At 41.5% G+C, this 20,279-nt stretch overlaps 4 protein-coding genes across 4 annotated transcripts; 3 read left to right on the top strand and 1 right to left on the bottom strand.

Moving 5' to 3' along the window:
• The first annotated feature begins 1,007 nt into the window (after nucleotides 1–1,007).
• LOC103970218 (UDP-glycosyltransferase 92A1) lies at nucleotides 1,008–2,583 on the top strand. Its single transcript, XM_009383897.3, has one exon. It carries the CDS (start codon nucleotides 1,046–1,048, stop codon nucleotides 2,492–2,494), a length of 1,449 nt encoding a protein of 482 aa, XP_009382172.2. The 5' UTR covers nucleotides 1,008–1,045; the 3' UTR covers nucleotides 2,495–2,583.
• A 6,772-nt stretch (nucleotides 2,584–9,355) lies between these two features.
• On the top strand, nucleotides 9,356–11,147 carry LOC103970216 (UDP-glycosyltransferase 92A1-like). Its single transcript, XM_009383896.3, has one exon. It carries the CDS (start codon nucleotides 9,485–9,487, stop codon nucleotides 10,931–10,933), a length of 1,449 nt encoding a protein of 482 aa, XP_009382171.2. The 5' UTR covers nucleotides 9,356–9,484; the 3' UTR covers nucleotides 10,934–11,147.
• A 4,023-nt stretch (nucleotides 11,148–15,170) lies between these two features.
• LOC135596803 (putative ripening-related protein 1) lies at nucleotides 15,171–15,881 on the top strand. Its single transcript, XM_065088964.1, has one exon. The coding sequence runs from the start codon at nucleotides 15,185–15,187 to the stop codon at nucleotides 15,731–15,733; it is 549 nt and encodes a 182-aa protein (XP_064945036.1). The 5' UTR covers nucleotides 15,171–15,184; the 3' UTR covers nucleotides 15,734–15,881.
• Nucleotides 15,882–16,833: 952 nt separating this feature from the next.
• LOC103970215 (probable indole-3-pyruvate monooxygenase YUCCA9) lies at nucleotides 16,834–18,713 on the bottom strand. Its single transcript, XM_009383895.3, has 3 exons — nucleotides 17,914–18,713; nucleotides 17,449–17,820; nucleotides 16,834–17,174 (listed from the first exon to the last, which is right to left on the bottom strand). The coding sequence occupies exons 1-3, from the start codon at nucleotides 18,583–18,585 to the stop codon at nucleotides 16,950–16,952; spliced, it is 1,269 nt and encodes a 422-aa protein (XP_009382170.2). The 5' UTR covers nucleotides 18,586–18,713; the 3' UTR covers nucleotides 16,834–16,949.
• Nucleotides 18,714–20,279: the final 1,566 nt, after the last annotated feature.

Below are 20,279 nucleotides of genomic sequence, written 5' to 3'. Positions count from 1 at the left end.
AGTACCGCCTTGAGCTTTCCGGGATGGTTGTTCCATGATGATGTGATTCATACGGAGGGGGCGATAAACGGTTGCCCACCACATGTGTATTGCATGTCACATCGAATTTGAAGTTTCATATCTATAAAATAACAAATTAAATTATTTATTAATTCTTGAAAAAGTCAAAAAAGAATAATTCATTTTATATAAACAGGTAATGAAATATATAAAGTTTTTAAAGTTGTAGAAAATCATGAGTGAAACATAAAAGATTTTATTCGTTTATGTGATTGCTTTTATCTCTTTTTCTTATCTAATTTAATATTTAAAGATTAAAAAAAAAAGATGAGGATGACTTCCCGGATTTTGCGGGGCGGCCGTCCATCTAATGGAACAAAGGAGAGAGTCACTTTTTTATGGGTGAAGGTGTGTCGAAGAAATCATGACTCGAGATCAACGAGGGCCCCAACAAATGCAATACAGTGAATCCGCAGCATGAAACTAACGTTTAGTATATTCTAACACCGAGGGTCAAGCTGATACTATCTTATCATCATCTTGATGATGTAACCAATGCAAAAATATGTAGATGCATGTTTAATGTTAGCAAGGTGCTATGGCACGTCTCGATTTGTCCGAAAGTGCTACACCGACGTAACTGTGAAAGATCTGAGTTGAAGATATATTAGTGGACCAGTATATTTGGTACTATATGTTCTGTCCTCGTCAATAATTAATTTAAAATATAAGAAGTAAAAAAAAAAGTCTCAAAGTCAGTAATTGCATGAAAGATATTTCAATCGTTAACCAATGAATGAGTATCGTACACAAACAATGACAGTTATCAGGACAGATAAGAGATACAATTTCTTCAATTATACGAGAAAATCTTTTTATTTTTTGTGGTAAGAAAACATATTAATGTATTTGAACTAATTCATATTTTTCAACAAAACTTTTTTAATAATTATTCTAATCTTCTATTCTTTCTATTAAGCTCTACCAATCTCTTTATAATCATCCCCCCACCACAACAATCGGCAGCTCGACGCTTGTGTCATCAATGGAGCGCATCAAGAGTCAACATGTAGTTCTCTTTCCCTTCATGACTCCAAGCCACATCAACCCCTTCCTCGCCCTCGCCCACCGCCTCGTTCGGCACCACCCCGCCCTCACCGTTACCCTCGTCAACACCCGTTTCCACATCCAATGCATCCGTAGCTCCTCCTTCCCCTCTTCCATCCGTCTTCGATCCCTCCCCTTCGACCCCGCCGCCCACGGCCTCCATCCTGACGCCGAGAACTTCGCCACTGTACCCAACCACCAGAAACTTACTTTCCTCATCGCCTCCGAATCCCTCCTGCCCGCCTTCGACCAGCTCATCGTTGACATAGCTCGAGAAGACGGCCGTCCTCCGCTCTGCATCGTCGCCGACTTCCTCCTCGCGTGGACCGCGGACGTCGCGCACCGGTACGAAGTGTTTCATACCGTATTCATCCCCGGCGGAGCTTACGGCATGGCCGTATTCGTCTCTCTGTGGACTCACCTACCTCACCTGAAGACGAGATCCGATGAGTTCGCGCTGTCCGAGTTCCCCGACACAACCATCCACCTCTCGCAGCTCTCGAGATTCATGCTTCTCTGCGACGGCACCGATCCGACCTCAGGGTTCTATCAGAGACTGATATCTCATTGGAAGGAGACAAACGCCATGCTTGTGAACACGGTAGACGAGATGGAGGCCACAGGACTGCGGATGCTGCGTAAATTGTTTCCTGTTCCCACCTGGGCCATCGGTCCTCTGCTGATCTCCTCTCATTCTGTTGCCAACGCGAGCCAAAATCGATGTATCATGGAATGGTTGGATTCACAACAACCGGCGTCCGTTTTGTACGTCTCGTTCGGCTCGCTGTGCACCATCACGGCGTCGCAGATGATGGAAGTGGCGACGGGGCTTGAGGCCAGCGAGGCACGGTTCATATGGGTCATCAGACCGCCTTCAGAGTTCGACAGCAATGAGGAGTTCAAGGCGGAGTGGCTGCCGGAGAAGTTCGAGGAGCGGATGCGAGAGCGAGGGACGGGGGTGTTGGTGCACGGATGGGCGCCGCAGCTGGAGATCCTGTCGCATACGTCGACGGGCGCGTTCCTCAGCCACTGCGGGTGGAACTCGGTGTTGGAGAGCTTGAGCCGAGGCGTGCCGATCGTGGCGTGGCCGTTGTTGGCGGATCAGCCACACAACGCGAAGATGATGGAGGAGATGGGGGTGTGCGTGGAGGTGGCGAGAGGGAGCATGGAGAGCTCGAAGGCAGACCGGACGGACGTGGAGAGGGTGATAAGGGAGGTGATGTGCGGGGGAGAGAAGGCGAAGGAGATGAGGAGGAGGGCGGAGGAAGTCGGGGAGCTGATGAGAGCGGCATGGAGGGAGGGAGTTGGGTCATCGTTGAAGGGATTGGCCGACTTCTTCCGGGCTGCAGCTTCAACGGGAGATGTGCCGAGTTTGTTGATCGACTAAAATAAATTATTATCGATTAATTAAAATTACCGATTATGTAAGATAGTCTAATAAAATCAAATTAATGCATATGGGTGTATTATCTTTCATTTGTTTGTTTACTATCTTTCAACGAAGTATAGAAACAATTCGATTCAACTCCGCGAACAAATCCTCTACTATTGGAATTACTTTGACGGGACATCTCACATAGTAAACTGTACCATATAAATGATATTGGTCGATAGCCAATAAATGCTATTGGTCTCGTAAAGTAACTCAAAAGTTGTCGGTATATATATATAGAGCGATGCAACGTTTGGAGAGAGAAGCCATATCGGACAAATAGCAACGAAGTGTTAGCCATGTGGTACCGAGATATGAGCCACATGGTAGTCAGGTATTAGGTATTGACCTTATAGCTTTGAGGTGTCAGACACATGGTAAAAAGAAATCAACCACCACGATGATGTGTCGATCAAGTGAAAATGAAGTGTTAGCCTCGGAGTATCGGTCGTACAATAAGAATGTATCATTATTGCTGTATAATATCATATCATATTAGTGTTTTGATATTGATTCGATACGATACGATATCGGTGTATCGAGCGGTACATCAGGATGTACCGAACGATACATCGAATTATTTTATAATATTTTTATACTATACCATTGTTATAGTACAACATTGTAGTACTATAGCAATGCTACAGTATAATACTGAAGCACCGTAACAATCCGTATATCAATATATCGTCGGACCGATACATACCATTCATATTGGGTGATATCATTCGGTATCGTGTACTTTAATTATTCCTATATCACCGTTATAATTAGAACATGATTAAATCATGATATAAAAATAAGTAAATTTTACAAAAGCAAACACCTACTATAAAAGCGAATTCCAAATCCCCTTTTTACTAGACTCGAAACAGATGAAATGCTAATAAGAAACACCAGCTTGATATAGAATAAAAAAAAAAATCCACTCATAGTCGTCCAAGAAGTAGATGAACTACAACATAACGTGAATGCTTTTGGTCAAACTGAAAGAAAAGAAGGAAAGAGGCATCTCGGCATTTGCATTGCCTGATCAAAACCCTCTTTTGCAGCCCAGACTGTGCTGTCATGTAACAAAAAGCTCCACACTTCAAGTTAAAACTTCACACCCAAAATACTATCATATATCAGTGATGACTGAATCAGCTCAATTCAATATAGGTCTTCATACATAACTAGTCTGATGTGCTTAGAAAGAAGGTTTGAATGTTAGTTCAATAATTAATATGCACGATGGTCGAGATCGAATGAGATTCTCGACGTTATCTTTCTGATGCTCTAATTAGTATTTTAAATAAATAATAAAAATTTTAAGTAATTAATAATTAATCTTAATCACTATGATACGATGGAACGACGACAGAAATGTACGAGTTTTAGTTTAAGCTCTGACATAGCAATTAGCCTCGATGGAAATTAGGGATGCTTGATTAATAGATCCAGAGTTTAAATATCAACAAAATAAAAAATATATGAGTTTTTTTTTTATCATAGTGTTTTTTTAAACGTCAAACAAGAGAAACAATTTATTTGTCCGATTTTATATTTTTAATAAAATACAAAAGCAAATTACAAATTTGTTTTACAAATATCTACTGATTAATAGAAATAAAAATATCAACAGAAATCAAAAGATTTTTTTTATCCAAAATAATAATTGAAAATTTGAGAACAAGAAGAGTGAGAAGCTTTGGGTCCACAGATTTCTTCTTCTCCTCTCTCCTCTACTGCTCTACCTGGCAAGGCACGTCTTGTCCACATTGTCCCTGTCGTCCTCGGACGATCATCGCTTGGTCCTTCCGAATCCTCTCTCGGTGACTGTCTCCCTTCTCGTGGTTCCACTGGTCCCAAGTCCTCTCCTCTCTTCTTATAAGAAGATTTGCTGGCCTCATATGAGCCTCTTTAATTCATATAAATTTAAATAACATATCATTTTAGAAGAAACATCACAGGTTGGCCGTGGCAATCATGGTTCCGTCTGTTCTTCGTCGTTCCTCTTTCGTGATGGTGTCGTCTCTCGTGACGGGAAGAAGAAACATGGACTTTTCCTGCGTGCCGTCATGGTTGCCTACCTCGTGGCTGTCGCTGCCTCCTCTCTCCTGCTTTAATTGATTGACAGTCTATCGTGGTTACCCAAATGTCACGAGTCTCTTAAGAATAATTCGGGATGGTGATATTAAACTTCAATAATTCATTGAAATATTAAAATTATATAAATTATCATATTTTGTACATCAATATTTCTTAGTTTCATAAATTATAAATCTTTCATTTATCACAATGCCCTTAATTCTGACTCTAAAACCTCATATTTACTAAACAAAAAGTTCATTATTTTAATATTTCTACCTTCACTCTCTAAATTAAAAATTAAATATTAAATATTATGTGAATTATAAAATCGATAGTGATGTTGTCAGCATTCAATGAAAGATATGAGAATACTATCCATGCTAGCGATCAATCTTGTAATAAATCAATTAGTTATGAGATCTTGATTTGCTTCGAATTAATTTTGTCAATTTTTTAAACCATTCATCATTTATGAAATTCATCCGACAAAAATAGTTGCTAACATAATAATTATCGATGTGAGTGATCCATCTTATCTGACTTAACCGACTATGATATTTTATTTGTCTCAAATTTATTTTTATTCAAATTTCTTGAATAATTGCTAATCATGAAATTCATTAATTGAAATAATTATTTGTAGAAATTTATGTCGCCTTCATCTTAAAAAATATTAGATAATTCATTAAAATTTATATTGTTTGGATGTTTTATGGTAGTGCTGTTTATTTTAATATTGATATAATCTTCTTAGCTTTCAATTTCTAATATTTTATTTGGGTTTGTAGATTTTCTTACTAGTTCGATCTTAATAACTTATTTGATGAGGCAAATTTCGATTGTCCATCCTAGAATAAATATCCAGATCCAACCATGGCTCTTTTAGATGTTTTCTTCTAGATCATCTCTTGTAAGATTAAGTTCCTATAAAACTAAATCGATGATATTTTCGACTATAGCCCCTTCGACAATCAAGGCAGTGCTTTAAGCTTTGTAATGATCAGACTAGTCACTAGTAGGAGTTCAATTCACGTCGATGCTTTAAGCTTATGCTTATCGGTCTCAACCCCTCTAAATTAGTTGAATGACTCTTTTTGATGTGTGGGTCAAACTGAACGTAATGTAAAGATTTTATTTTAGAGGAATAGAAAAAAATTTAATTCATAAAAATGTATATATTAAAGTATAATTACATTGAAGATTGATATGCTCTTAAGGATAGTACTTTCTCGGCTACATGATCCAAGTCTCGGAGATGTCCAACCCCTTGAGGGTTTACAAATGATAAATTCTCAAACGAACCTCCTCAACAACCTTATAAGGCCCTTCTCAATTGGGTGCTAATTTTTCATAGGAATAGGTTAGATCACTTACCTTGGCCTTATGAAAGACTTGATCTCCTACATTGAGGTGCTAAGATCGAAACTTTTAGTTGAAGGCCTTTGTCACTGTTCTTTTATAAACTAAGTTTCGAAGATGTGCTATCACCCTAACTTTATCAAATAGATCCAAGTTAACTCGAAGCCCCTTGTCCGATGCTTTTTGAGTCATATTTTTATGTTCGGATATCAGTAGAATGATTTCGACTAGAGCCATTACTTTTACGTTGAATGTAAGGAAAAATAAAGATTTTTCAGTCAGAACTCTTGGAATAGTCCGATAGCTCCATAGGATACTTAGGTGTTCAACATGGTTTCTTTAACTTTTAACATCTTTTTTTTTATCCTTCAAGAATGATCCGATTGGTAACTTTAGCATATTTGTTAGTTAGGGGGTATGCTATCGAGCTAAAATAGAGATAGATTCCAAATGATTCATAGAAGTCTCTAAACTTGAAGTTGTTAAATTGGATCTTGTTATAAGTGATGATGACTCTTGGAATACCAAATTTGATGATAATATTTTTCCAAACAGTTTTCCATTTATTTTTTAATAGATCGAAGCTAATGGTTTGGCTTCAACCCATCTAGTAAAGTAGTCCACACCAACCAATATAAATTTGCATTATCCCAATGCCGATGGGAAATGATCTCAGATATCAAGTCCCCATTGTGCAAATAGCTAGGCTACATCTAAAGGGAATAATTCTACAATTGGGAACCTTTGAACATAAGCATTGCATTGACATCTATCACATCACTGTACATATTTTATCGCATCTTGGCGAAGTGTGGGCCAATAGTAACCTTACCTAAGGATCTTGAACACCAACGTGTTCCCCACATATTCCTTCGTGGATTTCAAATAAGGCTCGAGTAGCCTCTTCGGGGTGTAGATAGCAGAAAAGAAGCTGGGTGAGAGAAATATGATGCGATATATTGTTTATAATACAAAACCAAGGTGACTACCTTCGAACTCTCCTAGCTTGCTTGAGATCTGCTAGCAAATCTCCGATTATTAGATATCGCAGTATTCCGCCCATCCAGGTGGGATCAAGGGAAGTTGTTGCAATCCCTTCTTTATGGATACTTCTTTTGACTTAGCTTATGAAATGCAACTCTCTTGGTAGATGGTGGAGCTCCTAAGCCAACTTCGATAAAGCATTAGCCACTATATTGTGCACCCGAAAACTTTGCTCAATACTAAAAAAGGGTAATGTCAGCGGTCACTCGCTTTGCCTCCATGAGATAGAGAGTCATCACTGGAACTTTAGCTTCGTAGATTCCTTTAACTTAATTGACGATTAACTATGAATCACTATATATCTTCAACTTTCTTACCAGCATTTCTTTGCTAATGTGAAGTCCCAACATAAGAAGAGCCTTATATTTAGCTTCATTATTGGTTACTTCAAACTCAAAGCGAAGGGAGTGCTCATATTCTTTTTGCTTCCTGGAGGATGAGCCCAATGCCTCCTTTGGCTGTAACTGACCCATTGACATCTAAGATCCAGGGTGAAAAGTCAAAGGATGTGGTCTTTTGTGGTCGTTAACTCCATGACGAACGAGTAGGACTTGGCTTTGATGGTAGTGTGTGATTGATAGGAAAAGAATGACAATCATATATCACGTTTTGATTGGTTAGTTGCTAAATTGTCTTAATAGATGATGGTGCTTCATATCGGAGATGGTTTGCACTTTCTCTAAATTTACATCAATTCTGATTTGATGGACTATGAAACCTAAAAAATTTTCAGAGCCAACCTTGAAAGCACACTTAGTTGGGTTGGGTCACGTTCGAAACTTCTTTAAGAGTCGCAAAAGTTTCAACTAGATCTATGAGAAGCATGTCAAATGTCTTACTTTTGCCCCCACTAAAGGCTCTTCAAATGCATTTTAGCCTAATAACATGACATGAAAACAAAGTAATATTCTAATTATAATCTTATTTGTAGTTGCTTGAGTTCAAAAAGACATTATGCATTAATTGATTTAAAAACTCAGATCAAGAAAACAACACATTTCGAAAATATAATTAACCGAGTGTTGAATGTGAGTAAGAGTTTTAAGTAAAGTGAATAAAAATAAGTAAGAAAGATAAAAACTCATAAGTAAAAGAAAGAATTCAAATCGATTTATAGTGGTTTGATCTTTCCAACCTACATCCACTCATAATTTCTCTTCCCTCGAGATCATCAACTTTAATTACTGACATTATTTCTAACAGATGAAGATAAGCAACATTTACAATATTTTTTCCATTTTGGGTTTAGAAAAGAACCTTCATACTCACTATTTTATATTAGACTTCTCATATCTAATACTTTATATCATAACTACGCTCAAAAGAGTGGAGAAGACTCAAACAAAACTCAAAGAGAGAATTATAATATTTCATAACCTCACGAATAGATGCACCATCGACAAAGTCTGAACAGAATATTTATAGTCACCATAATATTTCAAAAATATGATTAAAATTTTAAATATCTAAAATTTTGACATACAAGCATTACTAACATTGATATAAAGTGATATTACTATCTTAACTTTGATGTCATAATTCTGGATCTGACGGTTTTATTATTATAAAATTTAAATTTTGGATAATACCATCATCGTCTTAGGTGATATTACCATAGTCATTACTACTATCAAAAATATTAATAAAATATTATTTATTAATTTTTTTTTTATCTTCTGGCATGTTAATTTCATCATCTTTTAATATTTTATTAATATTATTTATTAAAAGATATGATATCCAATCCTTATTCCATAAAGTTTATTCTTTCACACATTTGACAAATCCTCATTTTCAATTTCGACAAAATAGCCTTTCGACATAATTTTCGACTCTTACTTTTAATTATTATATTATATATTTTTTATATTATTTGAATATTATATATATAATATCCAAATAATATTCAAAAACACATAATATAATAATTAAAGAATTCTCCTCCTCGCCACGACTCCGCAGTCACTGTGATCCTTATCGATATCTCCGCATTCGCCGTAGAACATATTTATTTATATATGGAAACGAGGTATTCTTCGATAAATTCTCCCGTGCGATTTGCGGAGATTCCTGTGCGAGCCTCCGTATATAAATATATTAATGCTTATCTGCGTCCTTATCGAGGAAGCTGACGTAAGTGCTGCTGTAATTGCGATTCTGATAGCAAAAGCGATGGAGCTGCCAAGCTTGTCGGTAGAAATTATGCTTGTTATTTCTCTGATCGTCAATGGATATGCCAGCGAAACCATTAGATTAATTGCACACGGACGTCATCGGGTTGAGTTACTCGGACGATCTCAATCCAAATACGATGAGGTTATAATTTTGATGACCAGTCAATGAATAAAGAAAAGGAAAAAGGAAAAAAAACAAAAGAGTGGACATGATTGACTTCCACATCCAAAGCTAGTACATGACCTCCACCATGGGTCGCCCAACAGCGCACTCTGAACACTGATCCTCGCAACAATGGAGGACGGCGAGCGCCAACACGTGGTTCTCTTCCCCTTCATGGCCCAGGGCCACATCACTCCCTTCGTCGCCCTCGCCGAGCTCCTCCGCCGCCGCCGTCCCACTCTCATCGTCACTCTGGTCAGCACCCCTCTCAACATACAAAAGATTAAAAGTTCGTCCTGCCCTCCCTCCCCCTCTTCGATTCGACTTCGCTCCATTCCTTTCTCCCCCGCCGCCCACGGACTCCCCCCTGAAGCTGAGACCACCGGGGCCATCCCCTTCCACCAGATCGTCACTCTCCTCCATGCCTCCCGGTCCCTCCAGCCCGCTTTCGAGCAGCTCATCGAAGACATAACGCAGGAAGACGGCCGTCCGCCTCTCTGCATCATCGCTGATAACTTCTTTGCATGGAGCGTCCACGTTGCGCGCCGTTTCGGAACTTTTCATTCCATATTTTTCACCAGCGGAGCTTATGGCACGACCGTTTACTCCTCGCTGTGGACTCACCTACCCCACAGAAAGACGAATTCCGACGAGTTCCCGCTACCTCAGTTCCCCGATACCATCATCCACCGCTCGCAGCTCCCGAAGCACCTGCTCATGGCCGACGGCACCGATCCTTGGTCGGACTTCCTTCAGGGACAGATATCTCTCTCGTCGGAAACCGATGCCGTGATCATCAACACCGTCGAAGAGGTGGAGAAGACTGGGTTGCAGATGCTTCGCAAAGTGCTTCCGTGTCCCGTTTGGCCCGTCGGTCCAGTGCTCTCTTCCCCTTCTTCAGCCAGCGCTGGGAACGATCACATCATGAAATGGTTGGATTCGCAACCGCCGGCATCCGTGTTGTACATCTCATTCGGCTCGCAGAACACCATCGCCGCGCCGCAGATGAAGGAGCTGGCGATGGGGCTGGAGGCGAGCAGGACCCGGTTCTTGTGGGTCATCAGGCCTCCTGTGGGGTTCGATGTCAAGGGGGAGTTCAAGGCGGAGTGGCTGCCGGAGAAGTTCGAGGAGCGGATGAGAGACGAAGGGACAGGGGTGTTGGTGCACGGTTGGGCACCGCAGCTGGAGATCTTGTCGCACGCGTCGACGGGCGGGTTCCTGAGCCACTGCGGGTGGAACTCGGTGCTGGAGAGCTTGAACCGAGGCGTGCCGATCGTCGCGTGGCCCCTGTCGGGGGATCAGCTGTACAACGCGAAGATCATGGAGGAGGAGCTGGGGGTATGCGTGGAGGTAGCGAGGGGGAACATGGAGAGCTCCAAGGCGGACAGGGTGGTGGTGGAGAAGGTGGTAAAAGAGGTGATGCACGGAGGACAAAGGGGGAAGGAGATAAGGAGGAGGGTGGAGGAAGTGAGGGGGCTGATGAAAGAGGCATGGAGGGACGGACCCGGGTCGTCGGTGAAGGGGTTGAGCGAGTTCTTCCGAGCTGCGGCTTCCATGAGAGGTGCGGGGATGAAGATGTGACGCCTACATTTGCAAGTACCAAGTCGACTCCGTGTGACTGTTACTCTAATGGCCTTCAAGTATGACCATCTTTTAGTTATTTACTGTTATAAAGACTAGAATCTAGGAGGACACGTGGTACTGACAATCAACGACCCTCCCGATGGATGCCATCTGGCTTTTGTCTCTATTTCATTGCGCATTATTGCAAGAGTCGTTGTGGCGTGTTTTTCTACACCAGCTGGTCGTAACTGATCTTTGGAATTTTGACCATTCATTGCCTGCAACTCAACCTACGCCGCTACGGAAAAGCTTGGTTCTCTTCTTCGATCGAAAGCACGCGATGGTGTCATTCGTCCGTACCTTGTTTTCTTACGTCGCAGGAGGAGACGACAGAGCTTGATATAGATGATAGATTCACGTGTGGATACGGTCATATTTCTTCGTTCTAAACTCACTTAAGGGATTTAGTTCGACAAAATAACGTTCCGATATAGGAAGTCTTCGTGTCAAATTTGATTCAATTTGATGAAATAATTAATTTACTAATTTCACCATATTTAGATTATTAGAAAAAGTTACTTTTAAATTTACATGCTCTCTAATAGATTCATTCGTTGCTTGGACCAGTAATTATGAACTAGCACTCAGCCAATTAATGATCTGATGAGGGTAATAATTACGATAAGACTTGCGTGACACCCGCTGACGTCCCACTGCCCTGTTAGTCCGACACCGCGTAACTGACACAGGTCGAAACGTCAACCGAGGCCCATTAACGACCGCTCAGGTTCGATTCCACACGCTACACCGATAACAATGTCAGACGTCATTAGAAGGTACGACCCTACCCCCTGCGGGCAGGCACATCAGGTAACACCGAACTCCCCTATAAATACCCTTGCATTCTAAACGAAGGGGAAGGACAAAAAAAACAACCCCACCACGATTATTTACTGACTTGATCGTCGGAGAGGTCGAGTCGAGTTCTCCCGTCCCGACCTGTGTGTAGGGACGAAGGCGAGGCGTTTCTCTCCGGGCGCGTTGGCCAGGAATCTCCTCCCGAAGGAATCGGCGACCCGTCATCCAGACCCGAACCAAGCCGCGTCGGCCCCGAGGTCACGGCTAAAAAATTGTTTACACTAACATGATCTATCTTATTTGCGTATTTTATCAAAATAAAAATATTATTTATTTTTAATCGGATGATGCCTCTCTAATTTGTTTGTATATGAGAATTTTTTTTAACAATAAAAATAACCTATCAACTAACCCAACTTTTAAACCTGTTCAATTAAACATGCCTCATCTCATTCTTCCTCCTTCGTTACCTTCCCCTCGTCCTTTTCATCTATCTCCTTCCTCCTCATTCATCTTCTTTGCTTTTGCCTCCGCCCCTATATCGCTCCCCTTTCTCTTCCTTCGTCTTATCTCATTCATTCTCCTCCTCCTTCACCTTCTTCCTTTCTATCTTATCATTTTTCGCCTCTGCCTCCTCCCCTTCGCTGTCTCCTTCTTTCCTTCCACCTCCACCTTATCCTTATCATTTATCTGTCTTCTCCCTTCCACTGTCTCCTCTTCGATGGCTTCCTCCCCGTACTACTTCTCCTCTTATTTTGCCTCTCTCTTCTTGTCCTTCGTCGTATCTCATTCTCTTTTTTTTTTACTCCTACGCAAATATTTTTTTAGGATCTAACTGTAAATATTAAACTATTAGAGATTAATTATAAAAAGCAAAAAAATAAGGTTTCCGTGCCGCTGCCTCTCTCACAAGTAAAAGAGAGACTGCGTGGGAGTGAGGGAGAGAGAAACATGAAATTTAAAAGAATAGAGAAGAAAGACATGGAACAGAAAAAAGAGAGGAAAGCGAGTGAGGATCTCGTGGGAAGAAAGGAGAGGAAGAAAGAAAAGAAAAGAAGAAGAGAAGAAAAACGAAAGGAGAAAGAAAGAGAAGAATAAGAGGAAATTTTTTTGGGAAAATATGTTGAGGTCATAGTTTGATATAAGATGAAATTAAATCATGTCAAAAAAAATTACATTAGGTATATTTTTGAATTCCCTTGTCTACCTACTGATTAGATAAGTGTAGAGATCTATAAATTAATTGATTTTGATGTTCTTAGATTATTTGATATTTATGTTATGAAGAGAATAGAAGATTATAAAATCGATCATTTTAGAAAAAAAAACCAAAGAAAAGTTTTTTATTATTATTGTTTGACGATTTTAAGGTCATTAATATAAAAAATAAGAAACTTTCAAGTTGTGATCGAGTGTAACGTAGTTCAAAAAAAAAAATAACTTAATCGATTTGCATGAAACCTATTCAAACTCCTACAAAAGTTTTAGCATATATTGGTAAGATAATTAATAGGATGTTTTGTAGTTTTTGAGAATTTTAGTGTCATTAATATAAAAATTAGGGAATATTTTGAAGCACATAATTTAGTTCAAAAACGAGGGTAACTCCGTGAACTTTCACATAAACAATCCAAACTATTCTAGAACTACTCGGATATAATTCTAAGATTTTTAGGAGTACTTTTTTTATTATTTTAAAGTGATTAATTATCAAAATAGGATATTTTTGTTTGAAACTTTGAATAGTATAACTTAAATAAAAACTTAGTATAACTTGGTGAACTTTCACCAAACTAGTTTCAACTTCTTTGCAACTATTAGGATATGATTCTAAGATAATTAGTAGTATTTTTCTATATTTTTTGAGAATTTTATAGTGATTAATTATCAAAATTATATATATTTTATGTTGAATCCGTGAAGGAGAGTGTAACTTAGTTTAAAAACAAGTGTAACTTAGTGAACTTCCACCAAACCATTCCAAGGTTTCTATTTTTTAGCATTTTAGGATAATTAATAGAATTTTATATGTTGTGGTAAAATTGTAAGATACTACCCCAATGATACCTTAACTAAATTATGATTCTTACTTAACCAAAATCTACCTTGAGAACTCAACTAAAGCATAATTATAATAAGGATTATAAGATCGATCGCACATTGATAACTTCATATTCAAAATTAACAATAGTTTACAATGTTAATGTTTCGTGACACATTTGCCAAAAACTTATATATATATATTATTTATAAAAAGACCACCTCCTATACTCAATATAGATAATAAAAAACTATAATCAAAATTAGGTTATATAAAAAACTGAAGATTCAACATTGCTTTACAATTGATAATATTGAGTTAGACAACCATTGAAAATTGCATGAGTATCAATTGTGACTTAATTGTTAACACTTTGTAGTTCAAGAGTTTTCGAATGTTCGCCTTTGTAAAACCACTCGATTCTTATTTGAAATCAAGCTTCATATGACTAATTATTCAAATTCTAATCAATACAGAAATAATACATCAATTTGGTTATAAAACACAAAGAACACCTCAAACTTCATTGAATTGTTCTACAATATAACGAAGGATTCGTCAATGTAGCTGAGGGTTCGACGATACAGTGGCGACATCTTCCTTCAAAAGTTTGGCGACACAACTATGATCGCCAATACAGTGGTAAAGCTTTCCATGAGTGCTTCATGATTGTGATGGTAAATGTTGTAACAATGCAGTCAGACTTGGTCGACGCTGTTAAGGTTTCAATGATGCATTAGTGACATCTTTCTCTAATAATTTTTTGGTGACACAACAACAATACCCACGAACACATCAACAATGTAGCGAAGGAGGGGGAATGAGGTGAAGAAGGAGAAGCATGAACGAGATGAGGCAGAGGGAAGGGTTGATCCATGCAGTCTTGTAGACTTGAATCACAATGATTCAGACTACAATAGAATAACTTTTATAGCGTGACATTATGACTCGTCCTTGTGACTCATCAACATCGTTACATTGAGATGCGCATGTGGCATGTCTCAGTCCAACACGGCAAACAAAGAGATGGCATGCCACGGTCAATCCCCGTCTTTGGCTTCACGTCGCGTCCTACTTATGCCTCAGTAGTGGGTTCGATTGCCTATAAAAGTACCATCACTCAATCATATTAGTCATGACAACGTAGAAGTAGAATCACATTAAAACTATCGACAAAGTACAAGTCCTTCGTATAGCTTTATCTCAGAATCAATTTAATTGAAGTCACGATCGGTAGCCAACTTCGTCACATCAAATCAGCTAACCGTTCGGGGCGAGAATTCATAGCACACGCAGATATATATATATATATATACGCACACTACCACAAAGGCCTTATTACCATCACAAGAAAACCATAGTCCTCTCTAATGGCTGCTGGTTCGCTTCCTTCACTGGTCATCGTTCTGCTACTGTCAACTGTTGTTCTTAGCTACGTCCAGTCGTGCAGCCACAGCGGGTATTTGACCGGAACCACAAGCAAATGCAACGAAGAAAAAGGCGCGGAGTGCTGCAAGGCTGGCAAGAAGTACCGCCAGTATCGCTGCTCGCCGCCGGTCACCGCAGCCACGAAGGCACACATGACCATCTACGACTTCTCCGAAGGCGGCGACAGCGCCGCTCCTTCGAAGTGCGACGGTGAGTACCATTCCGACCACGAGATGGTCGTCGCGCTGTCCACCGGCTGGTACGAAGACGGCAGCAGGTGTGGCAACACCGTCAGGATCGACGCCAATGGCAGATCTGTGCTGGCCAAAGTTGTCGGCGAGTGCGACTCGGTGAACGGCTGCGACGAAGAGCACAACTTCCAGCCTCCCTGCAGGAACAACATCGTCGATGCGTCTCGAGCAGTGTGGAAGGCGTTGGGCTTCTACAAGTCGCACAATGGTGACTACGACATTACTTGGTCAGATGCATGATCCCGGAGAGCTTCAAGCTCTGCTATATCTATCTATCTCAATAACATCTCGATCCATGGGCAACGCCCAGCACCCTGCAGTCCATGTAGCTCGAGAAACCCGTCCCCGGTTACTGCTAGCCTAAATAGATGGAATACTCTGCGTTACTCCATGCACCAATTTCAGCATTGTATCCTCGAAGACGCCGAGTCATAAAAGATGAGGCCAAATCTCCTAAATTTCTGCCGAATCATAATATATATCTATCTAATATCGGTACTGTCCAAGAGTGCCTTTCTTTTCACTACGGTTTGCAAGAACTTTTCATGGAAATACTCAACATGATGTTTAGAGAAGTGAACATCTAGGAAGAGGAAGAAAAGAGAAGATACACTAATAGAATGGTAAGATGATAGAGAACTCGTGTCTTCTAGCAACAGTAGATTAGTTGACTGCTAACGAGTAGGGCAGTAATAGATGGCTCTTCGAGATGTCACCCACACTCGTACCCATGAATGCTATGAAGGAACGCGTTTGTATCGAGCAGCCATCGACCAGGCTGGAGTCTGTGCATCATTGCGAGTGGTTCTCTGGTGAGCCTATTTGCAGTTGATCTCCACTTGGTGGAAGACAATTGTAAGGAGAAAAGCATGTGATTCTCATTTAGTGGGTGATTCATTAGAATAATAGCAATAGATGTGATTCTCTCTATACGCAATGCGCGCGAATATTTGATAGTTGAATGAATGTTCATAAAGAATGTGATGGACATTGGCGATGAGGTTACCGTCCTCCAAAGCCTAAATAATTGAATGACACTTGCAAGCATATGATAGATGGTGACCCTCCATGATTACTACTACACTTCTAAGGTCACTAAAGATGGCTGATATGATGCATCAACCTCTTAAAAAGGTGTTTTCGAAGTAGAAAAGCATTAATAATTAGATGATTTCTTATTGATAGGAAGCTCATAGAACTCCCTATCCTACTAAAATAGTAGACACAAGGGGCCAATTTGCTTCCATCCTGATAGTGGTATGTGGAGCATTCTCATATACATCAAAGAGAATTGTGGTATGAAAGTGAGAAAAGCCTCATCGTATCTGTCATGTCAGGCACATTCCTGTTCCATTGAGAGAGAGGGTTCTGTGCAGTTTTGCTGATCTGTGTTACACTAGTCTACAATCCGAGTAACGCAAGAAAGGAGGGAGGGAATTCAGCAGGAGACATTTCATCAGATCTGAGAGATGCATCGTCTATGGCAGGCGACGGGTCTCTTGGCGGGCTTCAGCTCCTCCTTCCACATCCTGCCGATGTCCTTGGCAGTCCTCACTGCGTCTGAGGAAGCACCAGAGAGGCCCCTCCTTGTGAAACCCACAGCGTAAAGCCCGGACTGTCCTTTCCACCCGTTCGGGAATGCAGTCTTCGGAAACCCATCTTTGGAGAAGAATTCACATCCCTGAAAAACCAAACAAGCGTGGGTCAATCTTCCATTCTTCCCTTTTTGTGTAGAGATTTTAGTTTAAGCCTTAATCTTTCTATTCTAGACCACTTTCTCGGATGTCATTTTCTTGTTTGTACTGAAGAAGCTGTGGTTTGGATAGTTCGCGAACAGTAGCAGTGTCTCATCAGCATTCTTTTCTCTCTCAACTTCACTGGAATCAACCTATATAAAGCTCTAATTCATGTTACTGGCGATCAACTAACTTGTGTGTAATAATCTTTGTTGGTACCTGAAGCCACTGAGGGACGTTGCTTCGGTAACCTGTAGCCAAGACGACAGAGTCAATGTCGAGGACCTGGCCGTCGACGAGCGCGACTTTTCCGGGGGAGAACCTCTTGATCCCAGGAACAACCTTGATGTCGCCAGATCTTATCTTTCCAAGAGCCCCTGTGTCGAGAACAGGGGTCCTCCCCTCTGTGTTCTTGAGCGCCAGAGGACCGGTGGAAGGTCTCCTCAGGCCACACCTCTCTATGTTCCCAAGCACCAGCCACGCCAACACTAGTAGGATCTTGTCCACCAGCCACAGCGGCAACCACTTCATCAGCAGGACAGCCAACTCGAACGTCGATTTCCCGAGTACCTCCCTCGGCAGTACGTGAACCTGTAATCAAGTTTCATAAAGGAACTCCATTAAGGACAATGTTAATGGCAGAGATATGTTCGGAGTGATGGCTTTCGAGCAGTGATTGCTCACCGAGTCGCGAACCACCATAGCTGGAAAGGCATCGTAGTCGCAGAGATCGAGACAGACCTCCATGCCGGAGTTGCCACAGCCGACCACCAACACGCGCTTCCCGCGGTAGGCCTCACCGGACTTGTAGTCACAAACATGCATCACATCACCGCCGAACTCCCTGAGCCCGTCCAGCTCGGGGACTACACTCTCCGCGTTCTCGCCGGTGGCCACCACCAGCCACCTGCCGATGTACTCCACCTCCTGGCTCCGGCTTCCAGCGGCGGTGCCTGTTCCTGTGGTCCTCACCCGCCACAGGCCGCACGTTTCATCGTACCTCGCTAACTGCACCGACTGGTTGAACCGTGGGCTGATCTCCAAGTGCTTAGCGTACGACTCCAAGTAGTCGATGAACTGTTGCTTGGTAGGATACTCGGGGTAATGCTCCGGGAAGGGGAACCTGGGCAGCTGGCAGAACTGCTTGGGGAGGTGAAGCTTCAAGCGGTCGTAGGTACGCTTTTGCCAGAGGGAGGCAATGCAGTCGGACCGCTCGAGGATCACCGACGGTACGCCGTGCTCCTTCAAGCACGCTGCCACGGCCAGGCCGGACGGGCCAGCTCCGACAATGATCGGACCGTTCACCCATACACACCTCCGGGAGAAGAACGCGAATTGATCAGCCATGCTGGACATTGTACAGTAGCAGGAAACAGGGCAGAGCTAGAGAAGATTAGTTCGAGCACAAGTGACTTTAGCCAGTAGGAATTTTGGCTTCGGAAGATAGGAAATGAAGATGGCGAAGAATTGGGATAGCGAAAGGGAACTAGAAGAGAGACTTGCGCTGAAGAGGATGATGCTTAACAGGAAGGGGAGGTGTTTATATAGGGGGTGTTACCACATTACTCATCCGAGCTGCATGTTCCTGCAGTACAGAGAAACAGGTATCGTTTAGGTCCTCGAATGATAAATTTGCCGCCTCTGCTCTTTGTTTAGAGTTCATAGACTAGTTTACTCTTTAAAATACATCAAAGACAAGGTCTCCCATGGATATATTTCTGGGAGGAGTTGATCGCGATATCTATCTAAGTTTGTGTCAGATACGTTGGCTGCTTGGAACCACCCATAGATAATGCTAAGACCGCCGTTTCATAGTATCAAACAAGAAGATGTAGGTTGGTATACAGAAAGCTAAGTTAAAATCTCAAACAGGGGAGGATTCATCTTAAGCACTTGTTCGATCAATCATTTTCAGATGGATGTCGCTTAACTATTAGCCACTGTTTTCTGCTGCTGCTGCTTTTGCTTTTAGTTGATGGGGATCGATAGGGGTTATCGTTTTGACATCTTACTGCATTAATGTCGATCGATAGATCTGTCAGAAAATATTTCCTCCGTCCATTGTTCCTCGCAAGAGCCACAAACTCCTTTGTCGTAGTCAACAAGTGGTTGAGATCATTACTGTTGTCATAATAGCGGTGCCCTGTTTCTGCAAGGCCTCACGTAAGAGCTTTCGGAGCCTGATGGCTATCTTCTTCCTATGGAAGAACGATGTCTACATGATTAAGGCGACATAACATGAATGGATGGATTTGCTCGTCTTTTATTTCTAGTCTTCCATAAAGTCCTCCACTGCCGATGGAAACCTGACTACTTTCACAACATTAAATACAAAAGTTTGGATCCACTATTCGATGGTCCGTTCATCTATCAATCAAACTAAATAAATAGCAAGAAAAAGAACTGAAAATGACGTGGCGAACATCGACGGGAACACGGCCTCCTCTTCCCTACCGAGCCCTTAGTCCTAATAATCCGCTACCTTGTGGGTCCCACCGTCAGGGAAAAGAATCTGAGTGCGGTGGGGGACCCAGACGGCACTCGCCTTCTTCCCACGTGGTTTTAGGGAGTCGGCGCCTTCCCCACCACCACGTTAATACCCTCGTTGGCCAACGCGCCATTAAACTACGTGTTCATGGTGCACAAATCCTGTCCGTCTCAAAGAAAGAAAAGATCCTTGATTCCAAGTTGCAGATTACAGGGTCAAAGACACCCACTGGGTGTCATCATACTACCGAAAACGTTCGAAGCAGGAGAGACAGACAATGTATCTCTGCCGTTTTACCGAGGGAGTTTGTATGCGGGGAAGAGAAGACTAAGATGTGCTGCATTTTTTTTTACATGGAATCACTTCGAGCATGTTCTAATCTTGTGCAGCTCACTTTCTGCCATCTTTGATCAATGTGATCTTAATTTCGCTAATCAGGAAGCAGCAACCTGTGATGCTTGTGTGGTGCTCAGCTTGAAGATGAACTAAGGATTCTTGTTCTTAGACACAGAGAGAGAGAGAGAGAGAGAGAGAGAGAGAGAGAGTGTGTGTGTGTGTGTGT

The sequence above is a fragment of the Musa acuminata genome, chromosome BXJ1-11 (assembly GCF_036884655.1).
Source record: "Musa acuminata AAA Group cultivar baxijiao chromosome BXJ1-11, Cavendish_Baxijiao_AAA, whole genome shotgun sequence".
In the NCBI taxonomy this organism is placed as follows: domain Eukaryota; kingdom Viridiplantae; phylum Streptophyta; class Magnoliopsida; order Zingiberales; family Musaceae; genus Musa; species Musa acuminata.
The sequence above is the reverse complement of the archived record's forward strand: the minus strand, read 5'-3'. Positions and strand labels throughout refer to the sequence as shown.